Source organism: Ictidomys tridecemlineatus, chromosome 3, assembly GCF_052094955.1.
Source record: "Ictidomys tridecemlineatus isolate mIctTri1 chromosome 3, mIctTri1.hap1, whole genome shotgun sequence".
In the NCBI taxonomy this organism is placed as follows: Eukaryota; Metazoa; Chordata; class Mammalia; order Rodentia; family Sciuridae; genus Ictidomys; species Ictidomys tridecemlineatus.
Window position 1 is genome coordinate 146,816,754 of NC_135479.1, and position 22,467 is coordinate 146,839,220.

The 22,467-nt window shown below is 33.6% G+C and overlaps 1 protein-coding gene across 14 annotated transcripts in view; it reads right to left on the reverse strand.

Moving 5' to 3' along the window:
- The window catches only part of Stxbp5l (syntaxin binding protein 5L), a 326,815-nt gene that overhangs the window by 24,874 nt on the left and 279,474 nt on the right, over nt 1–22,467 (reverse strand). For all 14 annotated transcript variants that reach the window (XR_013436856.1, XR_013436855.1, XM_078044143.1 and 11 more), the window contains one exon: nt 1,558–1,728. Coding sequence is in view for 12 of the 14 variants with exons in the window: in XM_078044143.1 (XP_077900269.1) it covers nt 1,558–1,728 (171 nt within the window). In the remaining 2 variants the exon portion in view is untranslated. The remainder of the gene's footprint in view (nt 1–1,557; nt 1,729–22,467) is intronic.

Here is a 22,467-nt window from a genome sequence, read left to right on the forward strand (position 1 = left end):
CAAATCTAGTTCTAATTTTGCCTAGGACCAAAGGAGCTATAGACTATGCCATCCTGTCAGTGGTGGTAATCTTTCTGACAGGGCTTTAGTCCACTTAAAGGAAAGAGAATGGCCTCAGATCCTCTTGCTTATCAACACTTGCTCATGTGCACACTCCAACAAGCATAAACTCACCCATTTTAATTAAATGTTAATAGTGTTGTACTGTTCTTTTACTGCTCCAGAGTATAAGCTCCTCTTATTTTTCTTTTTACTGTCTTCACTCTTTTCCCTCTTGATAGGTCCAAATGTGCCTCCTAATTATTTTTGTAAAAGAGACTAAATATAGACTCCTCAGAATATTTTCCCATGAAACAAAATATAGTATTCTTAATTTTCCCTTTCTATGTCTCAGCAAATTTATAAGTTTTTCATAAAACTTAGATATTAGAAGTAGATAATCTATTTATTTTATAGATTTGAAGACAGAGACTTAGAGTTCAGTAATTTCCCCAGAATCCAACACAAATTAGAGGCACAAATATCTAAAACTCAAAATTGGCAGTACTAGTAAAGTGATTAAAAGAGTATTATTTCTTTTATAATCCTTACATGTTGCTTCTAGTTTAACCTTCCAGCTAATATATTTCTCCCAAACTTTTAACTGGTGGTTTGTCACCATTATCTGCACGTTCACAGGGCCAGATTTAATACAGCATAATGTTAAAGAAACAAAAATTGAACAATAAGTTTTACTTTAAATATTTTGAAGAATATAGATTATCAAAAATCTTAAGAGGGGCTGGGATTGTGGCTCAGTGGTAGAACACTCATCTAGCACATGCGAGGCCCTGGGTTTGAACCTCAGCACCACATAAAAATAAAAATAAATAAATAAAGGTATTGTTTCCAATCACTTCCAAAAAATAAAAAATGCTAAAAAAATCTTAAGAGATATTAAATAAGGAATTATTCTTAGAATAGCAAATCTTCCTAAAATGATTTTTTCCTTTCTCTCTTGCTAACATTTCTTATTAACAGGAGAGCAGCAGCAAAGTTAAAAGATTCCCCTTTCTTTTCCTTTCTTAACAGCTCCAGTCTTTGGTTCTGGTACTTTATTCCATGGCCCCATACTCATTTCATAAAAAAGCAAACAGACCTTCCTTTTTAAAATATATGAAGATGAAGTTCTAAGCTTGAGAATAAAATATTTTTTCTTGATCACCTTCATTGGACAGTTGAGGAAATTAAGCTTGCAAGACACTAAATAACTATCTACAGATAGAGATGCTAATTTTTATTGGAAGGATAGAGAATAGATTAAGGCATAGGTTTTCTGTTTTATAGAGTGGGTGGATTCTCTCTATAGTGGAATCATTCTCGTTTTAGAGATGACTAAGGAAGTGAGGTAATAAATGGATTTGGAGTTAGCTGCAGCCCCACCAGGATCTCAGTGACTCATTGTCTAGTAGATATTTGTATCTTTTCAATGTGATTTCCATTCCTTGTTCACAACACTTGTTTCCATTGTAAACCAAATTTTATCTGTAACCAACAAAATTGCTCTATTTAGCCTACCTTCTGTTGTTACTGGTAAAGAAATCTCCATGCAAGCAGCTGACTGAGCCTTTCGAAATGGAGGTCTTGCAGGACCCCACCGATTTATTTTTGAAACATCAGCACTAGAAAGACGTTTTCCAGAACTGCAACTCTGAGAAGTTGGACTTGTGCAATGTCCATTTACATGGTCTGTACCAAGAGGAAGAAGGCAGTATAAATATCAAAATTAAATCTTCACATAAAGGAACTGAAAGATGTAGATTAACAAATGAAAAGGAGTTAAGAATCCCTTTTGTTCTGAACCATATAAATATGGCTCAGTCCTTGCTATTTTTAATTAGCAAAAAATTTAAAATATATTTAATTTTAAGGAGTATTTTTATAATTTGACTAACATAGTTTAAAATTTACTCTATGTCTCCACTATGTCCTTTATTATTTAATGGCAATATGAAATAAGTTGTAATCTTGGACTTTTGTTACATAAATTAAATATACTCTAATTTATGTAAGTCTTGGAAGTACTTTTAGTACCTAGAGTTTAAAGTTTTTTAGAACAGGAACATTTTGTAGCTGAGAATGGCAATTAAGAATATTGGGAGCCAGGCTGTCTGGGCATAAATTCTAGTTCTGCATCTTATTAGCTGTATAAATTACTAAAATTCTCCATGCTTTAGTTTCTTCATCTGTAAATCTGAAATATTATTATCTGCCCCATGGAGTTTTGTGATTTGTGTATGTGTACATGTGTATACATATGTGTAATTGTACATGTCACATGCCCAAATACATGCTGGCATACAGTGCACACTGAAAAAATATTATTATTATTACTCTTGTCCCAGAGTATAAAACTGCTCATGTCCAAATGATTACTGTTTATTTAGGCCTTGTGAGTTACACTTTGTTTTGACATAACTGAAAAAAGAACAAAACAAAAAGAAAATAAAAACCCTTGAGGGTGGGGTTATAGTCATGCTAGGGGTACTAACATGAATCAACTAAAAATATATTTTCTTATGTTTCTTAAAGATAACAAATTGTGTTTCAAACATTACCTTATAATCTTGCAATATGCAGAACACATTTTGAAATGTGCTTCTTTGGTCATTCAAAGGATGTTAGTTACATGCAGAAGAATGCTTAATACTACAGTGGACACATGGATCTAGTATTTGGTATGTACTTATAGCTAGTCAAGGGCGATAAAGGAATTTTAATATGTTGGCATGTGTTTTTTTAAATGAGAGTTAATATGTATCAAATATTTAAATAGTGGGAACGTTATAATACTATCTCATTTAATCTTCACAAAAATGCTGCAATAGAGGTGCTTTTATTATTATCATTCTAATAATACAGATAAGGAAATCGAAGATCAGAAAAAAGGATTCAGAAAATTTTCTCTTATTACCTACATGGCAATTAGGTAGGCAGAATTCTAATCCAGATTTTTCTCAGTTAGTATCTGTATGCTTAAAAACTGGAGCACAAGGTTAGCTAAGTATTTGGCAATGGATAACAATTGTAAAGACATATTTAGTAGGGTTTGGGAAGCAGATGTAATATACACTGAGATCCAAGCCTTTTAGAACCAATCACTCCCCATTTTGACATAATATCTCTGGAAAGGCAGAAATATTTCATGATGAGTTAGCCATGGTGTAGCTTTAGTCAAGAACTCTGAGATTCCTCTTCTTTATTAAATCTAGACTTATAAATAGGAAGAATACTGAGGTCAACAGCTGGCATGAACAATTTCGTATGAATTAGAAAATGGCAACTACTGTAGAGGGGCAATGACAACAACATGCCCCCTCTGAACTAGCCACAACCCTGGGTATATCCTTTGAAAAAAACTTCCTTTTTCACAGACATGAGACTCTGCTGTAGGGATCACAGTTTGTTCAAAGGAAAGTGGAATGAATTTCAGCCCTCTTCCTACAAAAGTATGGCAGAGCCTTGAGAACAGGGAAATTTATCCACTTAGCCAGAACTCTTTGGACTTGCTAAACCAAAGCCATACCTGCCTAGTTGTTATCATCTTTTGGTGGTTGTTTCATGTAAATATGTCTCATTTCAGCTCATAACAGAGCAGTATCAATTAATATTACTCAATATACTTTTTCTTTTTTTTTTTTGCCCTATCTGCTGTGGTGGCCCAATTTCCCCCAGCTTCTCATTTTTGATTGGCTTACATTACCACACACAGGCACACCTGAGTTTTGTTTTCAATAGGGCTGATTAACTTAAAAAGACTCTTTTTAGTAGTTGAAACGTTTAAATATATATAAATGAATTTTCATTTTTAATATTTCTATCACCTTGCTAAATATTCAAGATAGATATGAATTGGTATAAAACATTTAGAAAACCAAGCACAATGGAGCATGACTATAATCCCAGAAGCTTTGGAGGATGAAGCAGGAGAATTGTTAGTTCAAAGCCAGCCTCAGCAAAAGTGAGGTATTAAGCAACTCAGCGAGACCCTGTCTCTAAATAAAATACAAAATAGGGCTGGGGATGGGGCTCGGTGGTTGAGTGCCCCTGAGTTCAATCCCAGTACCAAAAAACAAAACAAAACAAAACAAAAACCCCCAAATATTTAGAAAGAAATTTAGTTATAGCTTAGATACAGTCATTCTGGAAATTTATGATAAAGAAATAATGCTAAATACAAAATAAAAATATAAATATCTATTGCTAAAGATATTCACTACAGTGTTAGATTAAAGACTAATTGGAAGCCAGTTATCCTTTACAATCAAACAAAAGGCTTTAGATAAATTGTTGTATATATCCTATACAGAGATATACTGAGTATTATTGTCTTTTAAAGTATTTTGAAGTGCTTATAAAAACATAAAATATGAATGCTATTATGTTTTGGTTATTTTCTGTTGTGTGCACACGCACGCACACACACACACACATACACACACATAAAACAGAACAACAACAAAAAAACCATCAAAGTTGATGTGTAACAATAATAATTTTATTGTGCTAACAGATTCTGTGGGCCAGGACTTTTACTAACTAGGTAAGTGTGGATGTCTTATCTGCATGATGGCATGGGGGCATTAGTTGAGAATGCTTCATTGGATGGGGACTTTGATTCCTTTGTATTCTCACATGCCTGGCCCACAATCATGCAAAGGCTGAGATGGGTGGGAACTGTCAATGGAGGCAGCTTCAAGAGGTTTATGCTTCAGAAATTTTGGGAATGGTGGCCTTAGGGTAGTTGGCCTGTTTCCACAATGTCTCAGGGTTCAAAGGGTCTGGAAAACAATTTTTAAAATGGGATAGAAGCCATTTTTTTCTGCTTCTTTGGACATTGCGATGATGGCTCTATTTGGTTTTGAAAGCAACTTTTCAGAGCCCAGTCAAGAGGCCACTTAGTATGTCAAAAGACAACTATTGTGGTAAATTCCTGATCTTACTTCTAGCAATATGTTCTTAAATTCAACAGTGGATTGGCAGTGATGTTCTGGTTTTCCACCTGTAGTAAAGGTGTCGGTCCCTTAATAATCTGTATATTGACCTTATTCTAAAAGTCACACCTATAAGCCAAGCTTAGAGTCCACATCTCTAGTTTCTTAAGGATCTGATAAGTACATACTTTCTTGTACTAATCTCTTTCTGCATGACATAGCCAGCCAGAATGAATGGCTCCTATTTCTTACAGCTGCTCCCTGATTATATTGGTGATTTAGTCCAGCTGTCATGTAGTCCAGTAATATAACATGTAGAGAAAATTTAACATTCTAAAAATTTCAGCCTTAAAGCAATAATTAAAGTTAAGGGACATGGCTATTCTCTATTTTAGACAAAAATTCTCAAATTTGAAAAATTATACATTAAAAAATATCATTAAATAAAGAAATGACTTACTAAAAATGTCATATTGTATGCAACTGAAGTTATTTTTAAAATTATCCCTTACTAAGGCTTTGTAGAAGACTGCAAATAAAGATTTAATATGAGTTTTGTTAAACAAATTTTTAAATATACATTTCCCAGAAAATTAAAAATTCTATGCCATAGAGGTTGACTCTATGATGAAATAAATGTTGAACTAAATAAAAAATGAGCACTGGATTTTAAAAACCATGAAGATAAATAAAATACAAAACTCTGCACTTAACCATATTAATTATAGCCAATATAAAACAATTGATTCAAATAATTGAAAATCCACATTAACTTTATTCTTGCCCTACTTTTATAGTCAATTATTTTTATCCCTCCTTCATCATTGTTCATGTAATCCTAGTTAGGGGACAAGGAAGTAAATATTCTTGCTTACCCACATATTTACCATTTATAATGCTCTTCATTCCTCTGTGTAGATTCAGATTACCCTCAGAACTGTTTTCCTTCTCTCTGAAAGACTTGCTACAGCATTTCTTAAAGCACTTTATTTTTGGTGCTGGATTCTTTCAGCTTTTGTTTCTCTGAAAAAGCATTGGTTTCACCTTCATTTTAAAAAGATATTTCTGTTGGGTACAAAATTCTAGTTGGACAATTTTTCTTTCAATAGTTTAAAAATGTTCTTCCACTGTCTTCTAGTTTGTGGAGAAGCCCAATTTATTCCTATATTTGTACCTCAATATATTAATGTCTTTCCCCCATCCAGATGTTTTTAAGAATTCCAATTATGATGTACCTTGTACAATCTTCTTTATATTTCTTGTGCTTGAAATTCATTAAGTTTCTTGGATCTGTGGATTTATACTGTTCACCAAATTAGGAACATTTTTGGCTTATTCAAACATTATTTCTGCACCACACATTTTCCCCTCCTTCTGGGAGTTTTATTTCATCTGAGTGAGGCAACATGGAGTTGGCCAGCCTGTCACTAATTCTCTGTGAACAATTTTTGATCTTTTCATTCTTTTGTTTCATTTTGGATAGTGTATCTTAGCATATAGTAATGTGTTTTTTTTTGCAGTATCAATTCCACTATTAAGCCCATCCAGTGTATTTTCATCTTAGATGTTATGTTTTTGATTTTTAGAAGTTTAAGTTAGGTCTTTTTGATATTTCCATTTACTTCTTAATATGCCTGTACTTTCCTCTACCTTCTTGAGCACATGGAGTGTATTTTAAATAATAATTTAATGTCTTTGTCTATAAATTCTATCCTAAGTGCCATTGCTGAGTCAGTTTCTATTGATTAATACTTTCTCATCATAGGTTATAATCTTCTGCTTCATTGAATGCTAGATATTGGAAATTTTATGTTATAAAGTGCCTTTTTGCCTTTTTCTCTGTTGCTTAAATATATTTAAACTTTCCTCAAGGGCACACTAACATTTCTTAGAATTTTTTTTTCTCTTTTGCTTTTCATTTTAAGTAATTGCAGATACACACTAAGTTGCAAGAAAAAAAGTACAGCATAGGAGAATAGCACGTGTATAAGTGAAATGAATGATCAATGATAATGGGACAGGAAGGAAGAATTAAGAATACTTTGATACTATTATAAGGTACTTGCACTATCTATAAAACAGTATTATGTTATTTAAAAGAGAACTTGGATTAACTGTAAAAGTATATTGAAAACTCTAGGACAATTCGAAAAAAAGTAAAAACAAATAATAATTGATACAAGAAAAAGAAATCCTATAAAATGCTCAGAACCCATGTCACCCCTCTCCCAACTCCAAGCAGCCCAGCATGGAGAGCCATTCCCTCCACTAGTGGGTCAGAGAGAGAATTAAGATCAGGCCTTACACATGAAATGTACCATGCTACCACGCAGCATTGGAGAAATGCAGTGATGGGTAAAGCCTCCAACCAACTTGCAGACTGAGCAACTAAAACTGCATTAGGCCAAGTGATGACTGCTTTCACCACTCCTCCTCTAACCTCCATGGCAGAGTAGGGAGGAAGACTTTACCCACTGGGATGCAAGGCACAAAAGATAACAGGGGATTTATCTTGGACTATAGTGCCAGACCCACTATTGTAATACCCAACACCTGGTTGAAACTAAAGGCCCATATACAGGCCAGAGCTTATAGATTGAGCCTCTATACCAACCCAGGAATCGGGAGAAGATCTGTGCATTGGTTGCATAGACTTAAGTTTTAATCTGCATCATTTCTAGCCTTGGAGTGGGCTTGAGGCACAACTTTCCTTCTCCTGAGATTGTGCAGGCTCCTGTACCTATGAGACTCAGGTGTGACCATGCTTAGCATTAGCCTGGTGGCCAGGGGAGAGCCTTCACCAACACTATCCCAACCTTGGGCAGCATATCATAGTATAAAATCCATTTGTTGGGAATAAGACAGGTTACTAAGCACAAGACTTTGCCCTGGGATTTACTGCTGGGCTGGTGAAATTTCACACTAGGTATATCCTAACAGCCCATATCTCTAGGCTGGTATGAAGATGGAGTCTCTGGAACTATTTCAGTGACAGGGGAAGACACGCAGCCTAGTCTATTAGCAATTTTTATTGGCTGCAGTAGTTTAGGGCCACAATATACCTCAGTAATAAGCAGCACATAGAAGTGTGAGTCTTGATCTTACTGCAGTGTTGTGCTGGTTTTGGTAAGTTGTGGGCTCAGGGTATACACAGCTTGGTGACATTGGTGGTAAGAAATGTGCTAGTGGAGACTGGGGTTGGTCCATCCATGGTGATTACCCATAGTCAGGCAGAATTCTGCAGTATATGTCCACAGATGTAACTGTCAACAAGACATCTGGGCCTATCCTGGACTCAGCAAGAAACTTATGGGGATAAACTACTCTTTCTAAGTATACGACTGGTTGTCTCTAACAACAAATCAATAGTGTATTTGGGACAAATCTGGGCTTAGATTGACCTCTAGTACTGAAATAGTGATGACACACCACCAGCAGGCTCCAGGCAAATCTGGACCTGGATACTAACCTGTTCTGAATCATAGAAACTATTACAGTCTCAGAGAAAATAAGGAGACTGTTTGGAATTCCTGGTAGGAAAGATACAAACAATCCAGGTTAGGAAGGCTGGAATAAACACCTGATTCTTAGCTCATGCCAATAAGCATCAAAATGATTTTCAAATGAGATGCCAGAGACAGACCAGATAGTATGATAGTCAGCTTTTCATCACTGTGACAAACTACTTGACAAAAACAAGATTTAATTTGTCTCAAGATTTCAGAGGTTTTGGTCCATTGTTTTTTGACTGAGGCATGGCAAAACATCATGGCAATAAAAATATGTGGCAGAGAAGGCTGTTTACCTCATGGCAGCCAAAGAACAAAGAGAAAGGAAGAGAGAAGGGGCCAGGCACAAGGTATAGTCCCAAAGGGAATATCCCCAAAGACCTACTCCCTTCAACTAGGTCCTACCTCCTATAGTTTCCACTACCTCTGAATAATCCAAAGTATAAATCCATTGATGATTAATCCTTGATGATGCAGTAGATGAGGTTAAAGCCTTTGCATGCAAATCAATTCCTAAAAGTCTCACCTTTGAACATTACAGTATGGATACCAAGTCTTCAATATATGAGCTTTTTTAGGAAAAATTCCAGATACAAACCATAACAAATAGTGATAAGCATGGAAAAACTCAAGAGAATTGAAAATTGTTTTAAGGAAAAATCAACAAACTTAAAGAAAATTTGGAAACATTTCAATATTCTAACAGATATTTAATAAAGAGATGAAAGCAGTATAAAAAAATCAAACAAATTCTTGAGCTGAAAAATATATTCAGTAAAAAATAAAAATACTTTGGAAGGCATCAATAAGAAGATAGATCAAACAGAAGATTTAGTAAACTCAAAGCTACGTTATTTGAAAATATACAGTTTGAGGAGAAAAGTAAAAAATAATGAAGAGGAGTGAAGAAAACTTATGTAAACATTAGGATAGTATTAACGGGGAAATATTTGGGTTATTAGGGTTCAAGGACTTTAAAATGTCTAAGGGGTATGTTGTTATTTCTTTTTTCTTTATTTGGCATGGTGGATTGAACTCAGGGGCACTCAAACACTGAGTCACATCCCCAGACCCTTTTAAAAATATTTTATTTAGAGACAGTGAGTTGCTTAGCACCTTGCTGTTGCTGAGACTGGCTTTGAACTGGCCTCAGCCTCCCGAGCTCTGGGATTACAGGTGTGTTGTTATTTCTTATTCTATTCTACTAGAGTAAATTAATTATGAAGGAAGATAAGATACGGAGAAAACAAGGAACTACAACAAAGTGAGAAACAAGTTATGTAATGGCTATACTAAAACTTTACCTATAAATAATTACCATGAATGTAAATAGATTAAATTCTCCAATTAAAAGACAAAAGAACTAAATAGATAAACAACAATAAAACAAGTAAGACACAACTGCATACTGCTTACAATAAACTCATCTTATCTTTAAGGACATAATACACTGAAAGTAAAGGGATGGAGTTAGATATCCCATGCAAATGTAATTCAAGGAAAGAAGTAGCCATAATAATATAACAATAATTTTTAAATACAAAGCAGTAAAGAGAGACAAAATAGGTTATTATATAAGAATAAAAGGATTAATTCAGCAAGAAGAAAGAATAATCCTAAATGTATATGTTCCCAATACTGGATCATCCCAATATATAAAGCAAATATTAATAGACCTCCCCTTCTGTAGGCTCTCACTTCATGCTGTTACCTTTGCTCTGTAAAGCTTTTTAAATCTGATGCCATTCTACTATTGATTCTTGATTTTATTTCTTCAGCGTTAAGATTTTTCTTAAGGTAGCTGGTGCCTGCACCAATATGTTGTAGTATTGACCTTATGTTTTCTTTTAACACTTAAAGTTTTTCTGGTCTAATTCCTAGGTCTTTGATTCACTTGGAGTTGACTTTTGTGCAAGGTGAGATAGGCATCTAGTTTCACTCTTCTCCATGTGGATATCCTGGTTTTCCTAGTACCATTTGATAAAAAGGGTATTCTTTCTTCAATGTATGTATTTGGCACCTTTGTCAAAGATCAGATGACAGTATCTAAATTTATCTCTGTGTCTTCTATTCCGTAGGTCTTCATGCCCATTGTTATATTAACAAAAACATCATGGTATAATTTGAGATAGTGATATGTCCAACATTGCTTTTATTATTATTACTTTGGCTATTCTGGATCTTTTAAATTTTTCCAAATAAAAAAGGACTGTTTTTTCTTGTTCTGTGAAGAAGGACATTGGTATTTTGATTGGGATTGCATTAGATCAGTAGACCACTTTTGGTAATATGGCCTAAAATTTTGACAATATTAATTCTGCCTATCCAATATCTCCATGGGAGATCTTTCCATCTTCTAAGGTTTTCAATTACTTCCTATTGTGTTTATAACTTTTATTGTAGAGGTTTTTCATTTCATTGGTTAGGCAATTCCAAGATATTTAATTTTCTCAAGGCTATTGTGAATGAAATTGTTTTCCTGTTCTTTTTTAGCAGATTCATTATTAGAGTATAAGAAAGCAATTGATTTTTGTATGTTGATCTCATATCCTGCCACTTTCCTGAATATGGTTATGACTCTGTTAAGTCTTCTGATAGATTTTTTTGGGGTTTTCTAAATATAGGATTATGTCAACAGAAAACAGACATAATTTAACTTTTCCCATTTGTATTTCTTTAATTTCCTTTTCTTTCCTGATTGCTCTGGCTAGAGTTTTAAGAACTATGTTAAGCAGGAGTGATGAGAAAATGCTTTCAGCTCTTCTCTGTTCAGTATAATTTTGTCTTTAATTTTTCATATTTAGCCTACAGAATGTTGAAGTAAGTTCCATCTACCCCTAGTTCCTCCAGCGCTTCTCATGTGAATGTGTGAATTTCATAAGATGCTTTTAATGTATTTGAGATGATCATGTGATTTTTGTCCTTAATTATATTTATGTGATGAATTACATTTATTGCTTTACCTATGTGAACCAACCTGGGATCCCTGGGATGAAACAAACTTGATTGTGGTGTAAAATCTTAGTATGTTTTTGAATGCAGATTGCTAATATTTTTTTAAGTATTTTGTGTCTATATTCATTATGGATATTGATTTTCTTTGCTTGACGTGTCTTTTTGTTTGTTTTTTGGGGGAACAGGAATTGAACCCAATGGTACACTGGTTCTGAACTACATCCCCAGTCCTTCTTTTAAAATTTGGGACAGGGTACTAAGTGGCTTAGAGCCTCACTAAGTTGCTGAGGTTGGCTTTGAACTTGCAATCCTCCTGCTTCAGCCTCCTGAGCCACATGCCTGTAAAGGAATGTGCTACCATACCCAGTGCTTCATGTGTCTTCACAGAATTAATTTGGGTGTATTCCCTCCCTTCCTATTTCGTGGAATAATTTGAGGAATACTGGTATTAATTCTTCCTTAAAAATACAGTAGAATTCAGCTAAGAATCCATCTGGTCCTGGGCTTTAATTTGGTGGGAGGCTTTTATGACTCCTTTAATTTCATTGATTAATATGGATCTGTTTAGGTTTTCTATATTCATTTGGTTCATTTTTGTTAAGTTGTGTCTAGAAACTATACCTTCTAGATTTTCCAGGTTTTTGGAGTGTAAGTTTTAAAATAGCTCCTGATGATGCTGTGGATTTCAGAAATTTCCAAGTTAAACTTCCCTTTTCATCTTCAATTTTGTTGATTTTGGTGTTCTTTTTCTTTTTGGTTAGTTTGGCTAAGAGTTTATTAATCTTGTTTGCCTTCTCCAAAGAATCAGATATTTATTACACTAACTCTTTGTGTTAATTTTATAATATTGATTTCTATAATTGTGGCTCTGATCCTAATTATTTCCTTCTTCTACTGGTTTTGGAATTACTTTGTTCATGATTTTCTGGGGTCTTGAGATATAATATAGAATGTTTCTTTGTGATTTTTCTTTTTCTTCTTCTTCTTTTTCTTAATGTGGGCATTTCATAGTATCCAGAGATTTTGGTATATTGTATCACTATTTTTGATTCTAGAAATTAAGATTTCTCTTCTTGTTTTCTTTATGATCCATTCTTTATTCAAGAATATTGATCAGGGCTGGTGATATGGCTCAGTGGTAGAACGCTTGCCTAGTTTGTGCGATGCCCTGGGTTTGATCCTCAGCACCACATAAAAATAAATAAATAAAACAAAGTTATTGTGTCCAACTACAACTAAAAAAATAAATATTTTTAAAAAAGAGTATTGATCAATCTCTGTGTTTATGTGGTCTCTATAAATTTTCTTGTTGATTTTTAATTTTATTCCATTATAATCTGAAAAGATGTAAGCGATTATATTGATTTTTTTTTTTTTTGGTAATAGGTAAGTGTTATGGTTTTGATGTGAAGTGTACCCCAAAAGCTCGTGTGCAATAGGGCTTAGAGATTAGATTAAGAGTCTCATAACCTAATCATTTAATCAGTGCATTAATTCACTGATAAGGATTAACTGGATGGCAACTATAGGCAGGAAGGATGTGGATAGAGGAGATGGGTCTTTGTGGGCATGCCTTTGGGGTATATATTTTTCCCATGGCGAGGAGAGTCCCCCCCCCAATACTCTGCATCCTGGTGCCGTGACATGAGCCAATTTCCTGTGCAACACTCTTCTGCCATGATGATCTATTTTCCTCAGGCCCCAAAGAATAGAGTTGGCCATGTACAAACTAAGATATCTGAAACAGTGAAAATCCAAATAAACTTTTCTTCCTCTGTGTTCTCATCAAGTCTTTTGGTCACAGCAATGAAAATGGTGACTGAAATAGTAAGATCCCCTTTGTGATCTAAAAAATTATCTATTGAGAAGGTTCCATGAATACTGCTGAGGAAAAAGTAAATACAGATGTAGGTGGATGAAACAGTCTATAGATGTCATTCATTCAATTCATAGTATTAAGGTCAGAAGTACTGATTTGATGACTTATCTGTTGGTGAGTAGGATATTTTGAAATCATCTAGTATTATTGTACTGGGTTCTGAGTCTTGATGTCAATAAATGTTTTTTTTTCTATGTAATTGGGTGCACCAATATTAGGAGTATAATATTTACTATTGTTATATCTTCTTGGACTATTTCCTTTCCAGTAAATAGTGACTTTCTTGTTTACTTTTTGTTTGAAATCTACTTAGTTAGGTATTAGACTATCTACTATTGCTTGTTTGCAGATTCCATTCATATGGAACATTTTTTCCCCATGCTTTTCTTTTCAGTCTGAGGATGTCTTTGCCTATGAGATGAGCCTCTTTCAAATAGCATGTAATTGGGTCTTATTTGTTAACCCACTCTGACAATCAATGTCTTTTAATTAGAGATTTGAGACCATTTATATTCAGAGTTATTATGGAGAGAGGTTTATTATTTCTTGAAATTTTGATTTGTTTTACATATTTAATTTGTTCTGAATTTTCATTTATTTAACTGCCCTTCTTGTGATCTTCACCCATTCAGGACTCGTGAGGTTTGTTTTTGAGTTCTTCTGTGTGTAGTATTTTACAGTGTTGGCCTAGTGGTCACGAATTCTCTCAGTTTAGTTTTATTGAGAAGAGGTTCTGTTTCTCCTTTGATTTTTGAATGATGGCTTTACTGTGCATAGCAATCGTAGTTGGCATTTGATTTCTTTCAGAGCTTGGATTGTCTCCTTTCTAGCCCATCTGGAGTTTGAAGTCTGATTTTGAAAAGTCAGAAGTATTATTGGTTTATGTCTAAATGCTGTCTGACATTTTTTCTTGTGGGTTTTAATATTCTATCTTTATTTTCTATGTTGGGCATTTTGATTATGATGTGTCTTTGAAAGGTTATTTTTTAATCTTGTTTGTTAATATACCCTATCTTTGAGGTATGATGTTCTGTTCTGTTAGTGATGCTTTCAACTGGGTTTTTATTTGATTTACTGTGTTTTTCATTTTTAGGATTTCAGATTTGTTTCTTTTTAGAATCTCTCTCTACTGAAATGGTCTTTTACTTCCTTTATTTGCTCCTTTATTTCATTATTTAGATCTTTTTAGCTCATTAATCATTTTAATGATCAGTTTTTTATAATCTTCCTCTCGAATTTCATCCCTGTCAATATATGTGGATTCCTCTGTTGGAGGTTGTAAATTTTGAGATGATACTATTTTTTGCCTGTTCCTTCTTATGTTCAGAGGTCTTATACTTGCATATCTGCTGAGATGGATTCCTTTTCTTCTTTTATGAGGGAGTCATTTTTGTGAGTAATCCTATGTTATCAGTATACCTTAGTTTCAATACATAGCCTCAGTGTAGTCCAAGTGTTAATTTCAACCTCCAGTGCTTCTTAGAAAGGAAAGAGTGCCAGTGAGAAGATATATCTGAACATTCTTAAACAAATTCTGCCAAGCAGGGTCAAGGCATTCTTTCTCCTTGAGAGAAAATGGCCATGTACCAGAATGTTGACAGTTTCACGGATATATTCATTTTATTTTGTGTTGGATGTGTGAAGACCTTTGGAATTATAGCTTTACAAAGAGTATGACTCTGATATATTCTCTAACATCATATTCTGTGTCAATGATAATAAACCCATCAGTTTCCTCAGAATTGACTCTCGGAATTCCACCTACCCAGGAGGATCAGACAGAAGGATCAGAGAGACAGGAGTATCAGAAGTTGTAGACCAGCCTGGCAATTTAGCAAGATCCTTTCTCAAATAAAATAAGAACTCTGGGGGCTGTTGCTCATTGGTAGAGCACTTGATGAGCATATGCAAAGCCACAGATTCAACCTATAGCATTTCTTGGCTTCTGAGGTATCCAGCATCTTCTTTAGACATATCCTAGCCCCTAGAGGTCCCAGGCCAACAGAGGCTATGGTAGAGTAATCCTGAACAGAGAAGAGAGAGCCTAGAGAGAGACCTCTCTTCTTTTATTATTATATTTTTTGTTTTAATTATATATGTATTATATGTAAGATGCACATATTATATACATCGTGGTTTATTCACACATAGACACAGCATAATTTGGTAAATTTCATTCCCCAGTACTTCCCCATATCCTCCTCTCCATCTTTCCTATTAATCCTCTTCCTCTACTCTATTGCTTTCCATCTAATATTTATAGCAGCATAATTCTCAATAGCCAAGATATGAAACCAGCCTAGTGTCTATCAATAGACAAACAGATAAATAAAATGTGACTACATACACACACACACACACACACACACACACACAGGAGGTTTACTCAGACAAATAATAATGAAATTATGTCATTTGTTGATAAGTAAAATAAGTCAGACTCAAATAGTCAAGGGTCAAATGTTTTCTCTCTTAAGAGAAAGGAAGAGAGAAATAATCTTATAAAAATATATTTTCAGGGGCTGGGGCTGGGGCTCAGTGGTAGTCCACTTGCCTGGTATGTGTGAGGCACTGGGTTTGATTCTCAGTACTACATATAAATAAATAAATAAATAAATGTCTATCAACAAGTAAAAAACAATTTAATTTTCCCCCCAAAATATCCATAATGTACAAGGAACAAAAGCAAAACAAAACTAAAATGAACAACCTGATTAAAAATGGTTTATAGATCTCAATAGATATTTAGACATGCAAACGGTCAGAAGATCTCTGAAAAATTCATCAACATTGCTAATAACCAGGGAAATGCAAATAAATATCACAGTGAGATACTAGCCCACCCAAGTAAAAATGGCTATTATCAAAAATACTAAAAACAACAAATGTAGATGAAAATGTGGAGAAAACGAAATTCTTGCCACTATTGTTGGGAATGTAAATTCTCATAGCCATTATGGAAAACAAAATGTGAAGGTTCCTCAAAAATTTGAAAGCAGAACTAGAATAAGATCTGGCAATTCTTCTAATGGGTATATATCTAAAAGAAATGAAATCAGAATGTGGAAGATACATACACATGTTCATTGTAGCAGGTTCTCTAGTGCACTACCCAACAACTTGAATATTCATAAATTAATGAATGAATAAAAAATGTGGTATATACACAAAATGGAATACTATTCAGCAATAAAAGACTGCGATTCTGTCATTGATTCAATATGAATGGAAGATTATGTCATATAAAGTAAGCCAGGCACACAAAGAAAAGTACCATATGATCTCAGGCATATGTAAATCTAAGAAATGCTCCCATAGAAATCAAGAATATAATACTGGTTGGTAGAGGATGGGGAGACATGATAAAGAGGATGGGTAATGGGAGAAATTTGTAGTTATTATTTATAACTAAGTAAGTATAGTTAGGAGAAATAAGTTTTGTTGTATTGTAAGGTGGCTACCAATAGCAATAATATATTGCACACTTGAAAAAGCTACAATAAAGGATTTTGAAAGATTTGCCATAAAGAAATGATATATATTTGAGAATATTAATATGTTTAACCTTATTTAAACATTATGAAATGTATACATGTATTGAAACAGTAAATGGAACCCCATTGCTATGTATAGGTTTTATGTTTTTCTATATTAATAAAAAATTGAAAACAAAAAGAAAAAAAGACTCAGAAAATCTCAATAGAGCCTAAGTGAACTATGGGGTCATAATCAAGTGGGACAACATTGTCATTAGGTAGGTCCCATAAGGAGAGACAAAAAGGGAAGAGAGAATATTTAAAGAAATAATGATAATAATTATTCAAACTACAGGTATGAAGACATGAATTGGTGTGAATATACTATGTATACTACAAGGAGATATGAAAAATTGTGCCCTATGTGTGTAATAAGAATTGTAATGCATTCTGCTGTCATATATATATATATATATAAAATAAATAATGGGTGAAAACCTCCAAAATTTGATGAAAGACATTTGACAAATATAAACATTCGAGAAGTTCAATTAACTCCAAGGAAGGTAAACTCAAGGAGACTCATATTTCTCCACATAATAAAATTTCAAAAGTCAGAGACAAAAAGATATGAAAGCATTAAGAGAGAAGTGACTTGTCACATAGTGGGATCCTTAATAGGATTATCAGCACATTTTTCCTCAGAAGATTTGGAGGATGGATGGCAGAATCCAATATATTCAAGTACTAAAAGAAAATAGAAACACAAACCAAGAATCCTATATTTAGCAAAACTGTCTTTCAAAAGTGGGGGAGAAATTACAATATCACCAGGTACATAAAACCTACGGAATATCATTACCATTAGACCTGCTTTATAAGAAATATGCTAGGGAGTGATGTAGGGTAAAATAAAAGGACAACGCATAGAAATTCAATGCCACATAAGGAAATAAAGATCTAACTAAAGGAAGTTCATAGGCAGATATAAAAGACAGTGTTATTGCAAAAATAATTTCCAGGTCTATTTTTGTTTGGTATTTAATTTAACAACAAATGCATTTAAAAAAATTATTAGTTCAGGTTTTGGGGTACACATGATATAAATATGTAATTTTGGAACATCAAGAACTGAAAGAGCTGAGAAAAAAGCTGTAATGCAGAAGATTTTTCACACATTTTGTTTAAGCTAAACAGGTATCAATTCAAAGTAGAATGTTATAATTTTAGGATATTAAAAGTAAATCTGCACAGTAATCCTAAAGAAAATGGCTATATAATGTATACAAGGAAAATGGGAAAGGAATTTAAACATTTCACTATAACAAAACAAAACAAACAACCAACAACAAAAACACCAACATCTAAGCAGAAAAGACATTAATGAAAAGAATTGGGTACAAAAAAAACTACAGGGCAAATAATACAGGACAGCTACAGTAGCAAAATAGCAGAAGTCCCTCCTCACCAATAATAACTTTAAATGTAAGTGGATTAAATTCTCAAGTCAAATGACAGAGATTGGCTGGAAAACTAAAAATGCATCATTCAATTATATTTTGCCTATAAGAGATTTACTCTAGATACGAAGACACAAATAGACTGAAAGTGAAAAGATGGTAAGAAATATTCTAAGCAGAGTATCCAAAGGAGAGCAAGGATAGGTGGTGGCTCACATCGTAATCCCAGAAGCTTGGAGGCAGAAGGAGTAGAATTGCAAGTTTAAAGCCAGTGAGACTCTGTTTCAGAATTTAAAAAAAATATATAAAGAAAGGGCTGTGGCTTTGGCTCAGTGATTGAGCAGCCCCTGGGTTCAATCCCTGATGAGAGAGACAGAGAGAGACAGAAAGAGAGAGGAGAGAAGAGAGAGAGAGAGAGAGAGAGAGAGAGAGAGAGAGAGAGAGAGAGAGAGAGAGAGAGAGAGCACGAGCGCGCGCGCACAAGGGTACCTATATTAATATCAGACAAATAAAACTGAAGCTAAAAAAGATTATGAGAGAATGGACATCACATATTATAGAAAGGCTCAACTGAACAAGTAGATATAACAATAATAGAAGGAAGTTCAGTGTAAATATTTTATGAGAGACCATCAAAATTTGTGAAACAAAAACTGGTGAAATTGAAGAGGAAAATAGTTCTAAAATAAGTTGGAGACTTCAATACCCTGCTCACAATAATGGATCAAAAATTAGAGTAAGAAAGAAAATAGAAGGCTTGAACAATACAATAAACCAACTAGATCTAACAGAATTACATAACACTCTATCTACCAACAATAGTATACATATTCTTCTCAAGTACACAGGGGCATTTTCAGTGATAAATCATATAATAAGTCCTAAATTAAGTCTCACTATATTTAAAGATAGATATCATACAAAGTATCTTCTCTGATCAATGGGATGAATAATCAGAAATCAATAACAGAAGTAAAACTGGAAAATTAAAAAATTGATAGAAATTAAAGCATTCTTAAACAACTAATGGATCAAAAGAAGAAATCAGATATGAAATTATTTAGAGATAGATGAAAACAGAAACATATCAAAATACAGTAACAGCAAGGCTGTGGTCTTTCTATTACAAAAGAAAGATCTCAAATGAATAACCCTACATTTCAACTTAACTAGAAAAAGAAAAAGCTAAGCCCAAAGCTACCAGAAGGAAGGAAACAATAAACATTAAAGCATAGATGAATAAAATAGAGAATATAAAAATAAAAATCAATCAAAATGAAATTTGAGTCTTTGGAAAGACTGATAAAATGGATGAACATTTGGTTAGATAGACTAAGAAAAAACCTCAAATTAGTAAAATAAGAAATTAAAATGGAGACATTACTACATATTCTACAGAAATTTAAAAATTCTTATGAGAGTACAAAGAAAATGGGTACTCCAACAAACTGATTAACCCAAGAAGGTACAACACTTGTAGAATGAATTCTACAAAACATCATCAAAAGAAATCAGAGAAGATATAAATAAATGAGAACACATTCTGTGTCACTGGGTTAGAGGACTTAATAATAATGTTAAGAATCACCCAATGTGATGAAAAGATTCAATGAAATCTCTATGGAAAACATCTAAGTGATTTTTTTCTAAGAGAAAAATTTATCCTAAAATTCACATGGAATTTATGAGACTAAGAATAGTAGCCAAATAAATCTTGAAAAGAAATCTAGAAGTTTCACACTTTATGACTTCAAAACTTACTACAGATCTACAATAAGCAAAACACATGATGTGTTGGGACCTTTTATCTCCCTTGGGACCGCAGCCATTATTGGGTCTTGGCTGAGGCGGCCTCATGGGTTAGCTGGATTGGCATTCCTGGGCTTTTGACCTTAGTCTCACCTAATGGTTTAATCTGAAATCTACCTAGGCCCCTTAGTGATAGTGATGTAACTGCTCCTTATTGGTTCTTGCTACTGTCTCTTCTTACTCCCTCCTATCACTATATAACCTTGTCCCTGACAGAATAAAGTTGAGATTATTGCACCTTCACGGTTGACTCATCTCCTGACTCGGTGTGATTCTGGGCCAGGTTGGGTGGCAGGCCAGGTTTCGATACTTAACCCTCTCGCTCAGCCCCAGAGACACTAGCTGGTCTAGTGCGCTTCACTACCTCTGTCTACCTCTGAGGGTGGTTCCAACAGCTGGTGCCTCGGAGACGACAGGCTGATCCTGCCTATCTCCCACGTACCCTTGTAGCAGGGAGTGACAATGATGCTGGCATAAAGTTTGAAATATAGTTCAATGAAATATGACCGAACTCTCAGAAATAAACCTTTACATTTATGGTCAAATGAATTTTGACAAGATTGTTAAGATCATTGAATAAAGACATTTTTTTTTCCATTACATAGTGCTTGTTAAAACTAGATATCCTCATTCAAAAGAAAGAAGTTGTACCCTCAATTTTTAAATTAACTCAAAATGTATTATACTGGATTTGGTGATGATTTCTTGCATATGATATCAAAAGGCATAGGCAAGAAGTTAAAAAAAAAAGAGAGACAAATGGATTTCATGAACATTTAGAAAATTCATGCATCAGAATATGCTATTAGTGATAAAAGTACATCCCATATAATGGGAGAAATTATTCATTAATCACTTACCTGATAAAGGGTGCATATCTAGAATATATAGAGAACTCATAAAACTCAACAGCAAAAAGACAACCTAACTTAAAAATGGGCAAAGAATTTGAGAAAATATTTTTCAAAGAAGACATGCAAATGACCAAGAAGAATATGAAAGGATGTTCAACATCATTAATTATCAAGGAAATGCAAACCAAAACTATAAGAAATCACACTGAACCCATTAGGATGGCTACTATCCTCTAAAAACCAGAATAACAAGTATTGGCAAGGCTACATAGAGAAATTACATCCCTGTGCACTGTTGATTAATTTCATTTATAGTCTCCTATTTTGTATATAACTGACCATATTAATAATGTTATAGGCTAAGTTATATGTATTCAGGGAATGAATTCTTTTAATTCTTTTAATTAATGAATTCTCTTAATTTAAATTCTTTTAAAATTAAAAATTCTATTATAAATGAGAAACATTTATATTTTTATTAAAACTGAGCACATAAGATAGTTTTTCATTACATGTAAAAATGCTAATTATAATTTCCTATGAATCTGAAAATTTCTTCATAAAATGCTAAATATGTATGTTATCTGACATATGTTGTTTTTACTATTATTACTATTATTATATTGTTAGTTTTATACAGTTATTCCAGTTCAGATTTATTGCAATAAAGCAGTTAAATATAACTTTCAAAGCTGTTCAAATGTCATTTTGTCTTCAGGGAGCAGCTCATAAGCTTAGTGATAATATTTTCATATACATGAATTATATATTATTTTAGGCTTGACATTTCTAATTGCTCACTGATTATTTAAAATGGATGTCCATCTAGCAACTCAAACTCATTTTTATTTCCTTATTCTCCATGAGTTATTCTCAACACTCTGTAGCCATCCTTGATTCTTCTTACTTCCTTCTTAAGTCTCATCAGTTCCTTTCCTCCAAGTGCTCCCAATCCTATTATCTGTAAAGTATTCTATAATAAATCCTTCTCGCCTCCTTTTCATTTTCATTGTTGTTATCCTAATTAAGGTCCTTATCTGGCCCATTGAAATGCCTTCCTAAATGTCTTCCTTCTTCTCTAGTGAGTTACAGACTATTAGAAAATCATCTTACTAAAGAATGTTACAAGTAACCTATGGTATATTGTATGCCAAGGTTTTACACAGGAAAAGTTCACATACACAGACTTATTTTTTTTTTTTCATAAGCCTTCTGATATTTTTTTCCCATAAATCTGTGAAAAAAAGAGTTTTAAAATTGAAACATTGGGAGTCAGGGGAAGGATTGGGAAGGATTGGGAAGGTAAGAACAAGAAGCTCTAGGGTGCTATTTTGCACAGTATAGTGACTTGAGACAACAAGTAAATACCGTATATTTGGAAAAGCTAGAAGAAAGGATTTGAGAATTTTACCACAAAGAAATGATGAATGTTTGAGGAGATAAATATGTTTAGCTTGACTTAAACATTAATATAATGCATATATGTTATTGAACATTATATGGCACATGATTAACCTGTACAACTTTTATGCTTTGTATATCAGATAAAAAT